The sequence below is a fragment of the Artemia franciscana genome, chromosome 2 (assembly GCF_032884065.1).
Source record: "Artemia franciscana chromosome 2, ASM3288406v1, whole genome shotgun sequence".
NCBI lineage: Eukaryota > Metazoa > Arthropoda > Branchiopoda > Anostraca > Artemiidae > Artemia > Artemia franciscana.
Genome location: NC_088864.1, coordinates 7,233,336 through 7,243,760, shown reverse-complemented (window position 1 = coordinate 7,243,760; position 10,425 = coordinate 7,233,336). Strand labels below are relative to the sequence as shown.

The 10,425-nt window shown below is 34.2% G+C and overlaps 1 protein-coding gene across 1 annotated transcript in view; it reads left to right on the top strand.

Annotated features, from left to right (window-relative positions):
• The window catches only part of LOC136036919 (protein Red-like), a 59,417-nt gene extending 49,365 nt beyond the window's left edge, over positions 1 to 10,052 (top strand). Inside the window, exon 12 of the mRNA XM_065719302.1 lies at positions 9,941 to 10,052. Coding sequence (XP_065575374.1) covers positions 9,941 to 9,965 — 25 coding nt within the window. The 3' untranslated portion in view covers positions 9,966 to 10,052. The remainder of the gene's footprint in view (positions 1 to 9,940) is intronic.
• The last annotated feature ends 373 nt before the right edge of the window (positions 10,053 to 10,425 follow it).

Sequence of the window (10,425 nt, the reverse complement as noted above, 5' to 3'; positions counted from 1 at the left end):
TAATCAGTAACGTAATCTTTGAACAAAATGAAAAGAGAATAATGTTATTCCCAATACAAGAGAAAACGTCATTACATCATAAATATATATAAACAAGTAATTAAAACCAAAATATTAAAATCTGTTAGGACACATTAGAATGATATCACTAGCCCAATGTGTTTGAATATTTTGAAAATCTTTGACGCTAATATTGGGTTATTCCTAAGCTACCATTTTTATTGTAGGGTAACAAGAAAGGACCAATCGGTCGATGGGACTTTGACACAGCGGAAGAGTATAGTGACTACATGGCCAACAAAGAGGCTTTACCAAAGGCAGCTTTTCAATATGGTGTTAAAATGGCTGACGGCAGGAAAACAAGGAAAGTGAGAAGCGAAAAGAATGAAAAAGCCGAACTGGATCGAGAATGGAGTCAAATTCAAAAAATTATACAAAAGAGAAAGGGAGATCCTTCAGACGGAAGGTTTGTTTTTTTTTTCTAAAAATTCTTTTACAAGAATTTTAATTTCTTTTAAAAAGATTTACTAGAAAATTTCTACTAGAAAATCAACTATGAATTTTAATTCCTTTTAAAAACATCTACTGGAAAATTTCTACTGGAAAATCTACTAAGAATTTTAATTTCTTTTAAAAACATCTACTGGAAAATTTATACTAGAAAAAGATCTACTAGAAAATCAACTAAGAATTTTAATTCCTTTTAAAAACATTTACTGGAAAATTTCTACTAAAAAATCTACTAAGAATTTTAATGTCTTTTAAAAAGATCTACTTGAAAATTTATACTAGAAAATCTACTAAGAATTTTAATTTCCTTTTAAAAAGATCTACTTGAAAATTTATACTAGAAAAAGATCTACTAGAAAATGAAATAAGAATTTTAATTCCTTTTAAAAACATCTACTGGAAAATCTACTAAGAATTTTAATTTCTTTTAAAAAGATCTACTGGAAAATTTATACGAGAAAAAGATCTACTAGAAAATCAACTAAGAATTTTAATTCCTTTTAAAAACATTTACTGGACAATTTCTACTAAAAAATCTACTAAGAATTTTAATGTCTTTTAAAAAGATCTACTGGAAAATTTATACTAGAAAATCTACTAAGAATTTTAATTTCTTTTAAAAAGATCTACTGGAAAATTTATACAAGAAAAAGATCTACTAGAAAATTCACTAAGAGTTTTCATTTCTTTGAAAAAGATCTACTAGGAAATTTCTACTAGAAAAACATCTACTAGTAAATCTACTAAGAATTTTGATTTCTTTCAAAAAGATCTACTAGAAAATCTACTAAGAATTTTAATTTCTTTTAATAAGATCTATTAGAAAAAGATCTACAAGAAAATTTCTACTTGAAAAAGATCTACTAGAAAATCTACTAAGAATTTTATTTCTTTTAAAAAGATCCACTAGAAAACACTACAAGAAAAGCATCGTCCGAGTAAAATGAATGAATAAAACAGCCGATAAACAACAAGAGGTGACAACCTAGGCAAGGCAAGGGGCCCCTCATCCTTAAGGAACTTCTGAGGTTACAAAAATAAAAGCATCTTATTTTGTCCCTGCTAAAATTGCAAAAATTAATGAAAAAATTAAATTAATAAAAATTAAAGGAAAGAGTGTTCTAGGCAGTGCTGCAACAAGTACTCCAAATTTTTACTTAAGTATTAAGTACTCGTTGTTTTTTTTACTTAAATATCAAGTAATGTCCCCTGTCATTCCTCTCTTGGAAATCTTAATCAAGAACCAGAATTTACGTTTTATCGTTTTTAACCGTTTCCCTTGTTCGCCTGTTACACACCCAATGAAGTCCAAGAAAATAATCTTAACCAATTTTCAACACAACGGCTTGAAAGGAAAAGACTTTCAAAACAATTGAGTGCAGTCAAAAAAATCTTGATTGGATCAGGCATATCACATGATAGGATTAATACAGTGCACGTAGAGTTGAACTTCTGGCGATTAGTGTTCAATCAAATCTGGCACGTTTGAAAAAATACAGGGTTATTCTGAAACATGTGAGAATGATGGAAAAAATACTGAAAGTATTGTTTTCCATTGTTTGGCTGGTACACACCCAATGAAGTCCAAAAAATAATCTGAACCAATTTTCAACACAACAGCTTGAAAGCAAAAGACTTTCAAAACAATTAAGTTAAGTCAAAAAACTTCTGATCGGATCAGACAGATCACATGACAGGATTAATACAGTTCACATAGAGTTGAACTTCTGGCGATTAGTGTCCAATCAAATCTGGCATGTTTGAAAAAATACAGGGTTATTCTGAAACATGTGGGAATGGTGGAAAAAATATTGAAAACAGAAAAATAAACTTTGGTTTGGCTTTAAAACAGATAAAAGGTAATAAAGTAGTTCATTCTCTGATCAAATAAGTAAAAACCTTAGCAACAAAAAAACTCAAATTCAAAAGTAAGGAGCCAAGTGAGTCAGTTGCAAACTTTTTTAATAAGAGAAATTAAAGCTCAATAATCAAAAGTCAAAAATCAATTGATGGCATGTCTCGTCCTCGGCACCTTTACAAGGAAAGTGCCTCAAGTTTTCAAGTTAAATTCCAGATACGCTATGAAAATGTATGGCATGTATATCCTTGGCTGGTTTTCACTCAAGCAAGCCGCATGGTGTGCAGTCAATTCAGATGGTCGGTAAAACTCCCTAAAAACATATATTATAAAATCACGGGCTTGCAGCAAGCCCGCTGATTCACACGCATTCCATACGGCTGGTCAAACTGCAGAATGAATGAATGAATCAATGAATGAACTTTATTATCCGTAAAAGTATAAAAAAACACAAAGTACAGAGTATTATAAATCAACAAAAATGATAAACAGCAAGAAAAAAAAATTCAAACTAACAAAAGACAACATGGACTAATTAACCAGTATCAATATGGAAAAAAGGCTGCAGAGGGTCGTAACAGTGAATAAAGTAGATAGTCTTTTTACATAAATCATCACTGGAGGACCGAATCCAAGAAGGCATATCTATTAAACCAGATCGAACCATTATTTTTCTGTTTTGATACCATCTAGGAAGCCGGAGGAGGATTTTGCAATATCTGAAATAAGCCACACGTAGAGTATGGGTATTTTTATTACGAAACAGATGAGCCATGCCTGATCAAAACAAAAGCAAAAGGGTGCAATAAGTTATAAATCATGCACAAACCGTTGCGGTTGTAATGGCTTTTGTTTGGGGATATTTGTCCGTAAGCGACGCATAGGTTTTTCACGGCTTGATTCACTAGGGATGAAAAGGTAGTGGAAAGTTTTGGACCGTAACACAGACCAAGCCAACTAACTAAAGAAGAACATGGCAGAATTGCAGTCCCAGCAGCGAATGGAGCGACCGCATCAAATAAACTCGCATTTAGACGCATTAACTGACAGTCCAATCTTAGATTGTTCATTGGTTAATATAGTAAAATTGAAAAGACAAACCCATATTAAAGTAAGAAACATAACTGTTAAGGGGACGCAGGCACGCTGCAAGCACACATTTAAATATACTAGAAGACAATACGGCAGAAATTGCAACCTATCTATTTCTAGCAGCAGTTTTCACACCATGAAGTGGCAAAAACCATGAGACTAAGTCAAAAATATTCTGAGAAAAAAGGAATAAAACAAGAGCTAAGAGCTCATATGGCACTTGTAACGAGGTCGTAAGAGCCAAGAGCTCATATGGCATGAGCTCTAGCAAAATTATAAGAATCAATAGATTAATTTAAAAGAAAAATCAGAGGCTTAATGTTTGTCGGCATTTAAAATAAGAGCTCTGAGACACAAGGCCCTTCTAAATATCAAAATTCATTAAGATCCGATCACCCACTCACAAGTTAAAAATACCTCATTTTTCTAATTTTTTCTCTCCCTTCACCTCCCCCCCCCAGATGGTTGAATCGGGGAAATCATCTTTATCAAGTCAATTCTGTAGGTCTCTGACATGCCTACCAATTTTCATTGTCCTGGCACGTCCAGAAGTACCGAACTCCCCAAATCACTGGAACCCCTAACTACCCCAAAGAGAGTGGATCCAGTCCAGTTTCGTCAATCACGTATCTACGAAATTGGCTTATTCTACCTACCAAGTTTCATCCCGATCTGTCCACTCTAAGCGTTTTCCAAGATTTACGGTTTCCCCCTCCAACTCTCCCCCAATATCACCAGAACTGGTTGGGTTTTAAAATAAGAGATCTGAGACATGAGTTCCTTCTTAATATCAAATTCAAGAATACCTCACGAACGGTCACCTGCCCTTGAATTAAAAATACCCCAATTTTTTTAATTTTTCCGAATTAACACCCCCTACAATCCCTCAAAGAGAGCGAATCCATTTCAGTTATGTCAATCACGTATCTAGGACTTATGCTTATTCTTCCCACCAAGTTTCATCCTGATCACTTTAAGCATTTTTAAGATTTCCGGTCCCCCCCCCCAATTCCCCCCAATGACACTGGATCCGGTCGGGATTTAAAACATGAGATCTGAGTTACGAGGTCCTTCTAAATATAAAATTTCATCCGATGAAATTCAAGAAGATCTGATCACTCCTTCGTAAGTTAAAAATACCTTATTTTTTCTAATTTTTCAGAATTAACCCTCCCCCCAACTCCCCAAAAGAGAGTGAATTCGTTTTACTTGTGTCAATCATGTATCTAGGACTTGTGCTTATTTTTCCCACTAAGTTTCATCCCAATCCCTCCACTCTAAGCATTTTCCAAGATTTTAGGTTTCCCCCTCCAGGTCCCCCCACTGTCAACAGATCTGGTCAGGATTTTAAATAAGAAATCTGAGACATGAATTCCTTCTAAATATCAAATTTAATTAAGATCCGATCTAATTTTTGTCCTCCCACTCCTCCCCCCCCCAGATGGTCGAATCGTGGAAACAAGTATTTCAAATTTAATCTGGTCTGGTCCTTGATACGCCTGCCAAATTTCATCGTTCTAGCTTATCTGGAAGTGCCTAAACTAGCAAGACCGGGACTGACAGACCGACAGAATTTGCGATAACTGTATGTCACTTGGTAAATACCAAGTGCCATACAAAGTAATTTTTCTCTGGGGATGGAATATTTGGTTGAAGGTTGGCTTCAATTTGACTTGTTTTGGAAAAGGGCTATTCCAGGCTTTGGGCAAGCCATGGCCGGAAGTAGTTGTAGGCCCTAATAAACTGAAGGAAAACTCGACTTTCTTAAAACTTGAAACCCCCTCCCCCTCGCCCTATTTTAGACAGGGCTTGTGATATCAGAGCTCGATATGAGCCCTGACCCTAGTCATCATTGGTCTAGCTTTCATTTGGATCCGTTGCTCCATTTGCAAGTTATACTAAATTAAACCAAAAGATTTCAGCACTTAAAACCCACTCCCCCTCGTTCTACTTGAGCTTGGGTTTTCATCTCAAAACGTGATGCCTTTTACGGTCTTAGGCACCTTTGGTTCACTCTTCACTAAGATCCATCGATCTCTCGCAAGTTACACTGAATTAAATGAAAAATTCGACTTTTTTTTAGTACTTATAGCCCCCTCCCCCTAATTAAGCTATGGTCTTCCTCTCCAAACATTATATGTCTTATGGTTTTGCCATGTTTGGCTTGACTTTCATTGACATCTATTACCTCATTCGCAAGTTAAACTGAGTCAAACAAAAAACTCAACTTTTTTAGCACTTAAAGCCCCCTTCCCCTCGCCCTAATTAGGCTTGGGTCTCCATCCCAGAACTCAATGCATATCATACTCTTAGGCATCTTTATTCAATTTTCATCGAAATTCATCTCTCCATTTGCAAGTTACAGTGAATTAAATGAAAAACTCGAATTTTTTTTAACACTTAAAGCCCCATTGCCTTAATTAAGCTCAATTTCAATCCAAATAGTTCAATTTTAATATAAATCTGACTGGCAGTTCTCCTGCTATACTCCATTGCACAGTCTATCCAGGGCGGATAGACCAACAGATCTCAAAAACCTATCTTGATGGATATTTTCCGCTATCCAAATAGGTGATGATGCCTGGATGATGTAGTGCTATTGTTTTCCTTCTTTTTGGATCCAATGAGCCAACATGGCTACCTAAGACGTTGCTAAATCCGTCCGTCCGTCTGTCTGTCTTTCCGTCCGTCTGTGTAATCACGTATAGGGGGAGAACCACTGATTGGATTTGGATGAAAATTTTGATGGCCAAATTTGGTGCCAAGGATCATGAGACACATCAAGTTGAAACATGAAGACCCTAGCTTAAATAAAACAGGGGGGAGAGAGCTTTACCTGCTAATAACAGTTTTTCGTTTAATTCAGAGTAACTTGCGACTAAAGTGATGGATCTGTATAAGAGTTGAACCAAAGAGGCCTAAGACCATGGCACATTTCAAGTTTTGAGATAAAGACCCTAGCTCAAATTTAACAAAGGGGGGTTGGTTTTAATTCCTGAAAAATTTAAGTTTTCTGTTTAATTTAGTATAACTGGAAAATGGAGTAACGGATCCGAATGAAAACTAGACCAAAGATGCCTAAGATCTGGTTCAAGTTCTGGTATCACAAACCCTATATCAAATAGGGCGAGGGGAGAGGGTTTCAAGTTTTAAGAAAGTTGAGTTTTCGTTTAATTTAGTAGGGCCTATAACTTATGAATGGAGTGACAAATCTGAAGTCAGATTCGTCTGAATACCTGAATTTGCTGGAACGAATTTGACAAAATACCACTGCATTGGATCCAGATAGAATTCCCTAGACTTGTTTATTGCAGACAACATTTAGATGGGCAAAGATTCATAGCTTCAGTAGTTTTACCAATAATGGTCCTGAAGATGATGAAATGGTAGAAATCTGGTTCAGTTGACGAGATGATAGAACTTACACACTAATTTCAGAAATATAAGCCCAAATGGACTACAATATGCAACATTTAGCACAAAACAAGGGATTTTAGCTCACTGTCGACTAGTGAACTGTGAAATAATTTCAATTTTCTTTGTTATATAACTTTTAAACAAAAATTAAACTAGTGTTAATCATACAATAATTTTTTTTCGTCAAAGACAAATACCTTATTTCATATCCAAAAATAGAGCATGGAGCTATATCTGAGTTTACTCTAAATCTAAAGGGTGATGTTTTCATGTACATTGCCTAAGCACACACACACAAAAGCTATATCTGAGTTTGCTCTAAATATAAAGGTGATGTTTTCTTGTACATTGCTAAACCACACACCCATAAAATTTTCGTGTCAAAGGTAAAGTATTTGAAAAACAAGTACATTAAAAGTATCTTAAGTAATAAGTATTTCGTAATCTTACTTAAGTATCAAGTAATAAGTACACCCTAGAGTTTTTACTTAAGTACAAGTACAAGTAATGGAAAATTTTACTTAAGTAGTACTTCAAGTAAAAGTACTTCAAGTAAGTGACAGCACTGGTTCTAGGGGTTCTTTCTTTACTTCTCGCACTTGGAGATGTATATGCAGGAAGCCGACCAAGACTATTGTGAAGAATGTTTTAGAATTTAAGCACTTTGAGATTAATGCCTCTGAATACCTAAGATAAGCACAAATATTCGGTTACTTTTTGTATCTCTTAATATTTATCTCTTGCTCAAAGACAACATGATTTGATGGGTCGTGTGCGATCTATGCATCTGTCATATACACTACGAGAATTTGAATCAGGGACTATTGCAACTATTATAACTGTCCCCGGGATAACTGAAATTGAATACCCATGATTTAAAATAAAATGAATAGCCATGAACAGAACTAATTTTAGAAAATAAGGCTAGTATACTAGAAGCCATACTACTAACACTTTCCATCTATGGTTGCCATGGTATACTGGTAAATATATATATATATAGACGATCAGTCATAGAGTATTACTTCTTGTTATGAGTGGTTCTTAACGAGGTCTTTATGAAAGTTGAAAAAATATGATGATATCCTCGCTGAAGGTAAGGAAGAGTAGGGTCCGGAAGGTCCAGAATTATTCCCTGAACAGTCCTATATTGCCTGGCACTCTCTATAAACATTAGTTTGAGGTGAGGGAGCGCGGGGGCTGAGTAATAAAGATCGTTCAGGAAGCCCTCAAGCTATGGATATTGCCCATTCTGGCAATCCTATACGGATGTAACGTTTCGCCGTTGCTGTGTTTCTAGCCGAAATATTCTGGCTTTAATCTTCGATGTTAAAATCCTCCTGGATGCTTTGTTATGCGAGTGGAATGTTTCGAGGGTGGTCTCCCTTGGTGCACCCTTCTGGCTGCAGTCTTCTACTTGCGGAACCATTTCCTTTTTACTTTCCTGGGTGTTTCCCCTTCTCCGTGTGTAGTGTTCCTTAGTCTATCGTTCTGCTTGTGGAATCTTTTCGATGCAGCGCATCTAAGAATTTTGCCTTTTATTTGATTGATATAAAGAAATTCGTTTTATTGAAGAATGTAATCTTTTTTCGGATGGTAGAAAGTTATACTTTATTTTAAATGGTAATGGAAGAAAAGTATGCTGTTTAAAATTATGTACTTTCCTTGTTTGGTCCTTTGAAAGTATTTGAAAGTAATCGTAATATTTACCAAAAAAAAGAAAACAAATTTGTTTGAATAAAGAATATTAAGATTCTGCTGGAGGGACTGGGGTGGAGTATACTCTATTTTGATATTGAAATACATAAACTTCAAAAACTATATATTGTCTATAATTCTTTTTTTTTTACAAAAAAAAACAATATAATTTTAGTTCATTTGATATTTCATTTTGAATGGGACTGCATAAATTATATACTTCTTTAAAACTATGTTCTCTATGCCTTTGGTCTAGTTTTTATAAAATTGTGAGAAAGTAATTGCCAAGGTTTATCAAACAAGTCGAAAAAATAAAAATGACTCAAATAGTATATTGACCTACAATATTTTAGGCGAAGAAATGCTTTGTTTATATATACCAGTAGAAATCATCACATGAATATTGTGGTAATCTTTTACGTGTTGCTGTTGGCGCGAGGGAAACATTCGAAAACTGTCAGCTCCTCTCCTATTTAGTTTTCTTTTCTGCCGCTCTATAACTCTTGCTGCGGTACCAATAAATCCTATAAATAAATTTTTGTCTATTTTCATTCATTTTAGCATGTTTTTAAAGCCCAGACAACATTTCCGTTGCCATTGTTTATTTGCTACTTAGTTTATCTTTGTTTATCTTTCTTACTTAGTTTATCTGCTTGTTTATCTTTATTTGCTACTACTTTATTGCTACTTAGATTTATCTTTGTTTATCTTTCTTACTTAGTTTATCTACTTGTTTATCTTTATTTGCTACTACTTTATTTGCTACTTAGTTTATCTTTGTTTATCTTTCTTACTTAGTTTATCTACTTGTTTATCGTTATTTGCTACTACTTTATTGCTACTTAGATTTATCTTTGTTTATCTTTCTTACTTAGTTTATCTACTTGTTTATCTTTATTTGCTACTACTTTATTTGCTACTTAGTTTATCTACTTGTTTATCTTTATTTGCTGCTACTTCATTGCTACTTAGATTTATTCAGGAATCGTCCCTTAACCACTTTTCTTATTGCATATTTTTTTTTTTTTTTTTATTCCAAAGAATTTTTTTAAGTTCTGAAATGGTTAAAGTTTTGATTGTCCGGGTTCCAGGTCTTTACTATTTATTATTAGTAGGTTAATTATGTTCATTGATAATACTTAATGAAATAGATGTTAAATAGTATTAATAATAAATCATTTATGTTATTATTATTTTGGAGGAAGCAAGCAATTATTTGTTGGTTCTAAATAACTAGTAGAGGCAAAATAATTAATTATATATTAATTATTCCAAAAACAGAAGAATTGTTTGAATGTTGAGGGATTATTTTTAGATATATGTTTATTTGGATTTTTATCATCTTAATTTTTTCTTGTATTTCAGGTCATCAAAGATGCCAAAAATGTAAATGTGTGTATATTTTAAAATGAATTTTCATTTGCTATGTTTTTGTAATCATTTTAATGTTCCTGTTTAATTAAAAGAATCGGATTGACTTTTAGATAAGATAAGATAAATATTTTATCTGCTACCTTTTCAATAGTCGAAAGTGATAGGAGGGAAAGTGCCCCACCCCTTAAACCCATCATTTCCCCAAACATTTCCGATCAAAATTTTGAGATAACCATTTTGTTCAACGCTGTTGAAAGGTCCAAAAATTATATCTTTTGAGGATGACAACTCCCCACCCCCCAGGGCAAGGGTTTTTAAGTTATGCCCTGGGGGGATATAATGTTTTTAGAGATTGTAGTCATTGTAAATTTCGGGGGGAGGGTGCTCATTAGATTGGTAATCGGAAGCTCTAGTGCCCTTTTTCAGAGTCAAAGTGATCGGAGGGCAGCTCCTCTTCCACTCCCACACACATTGTA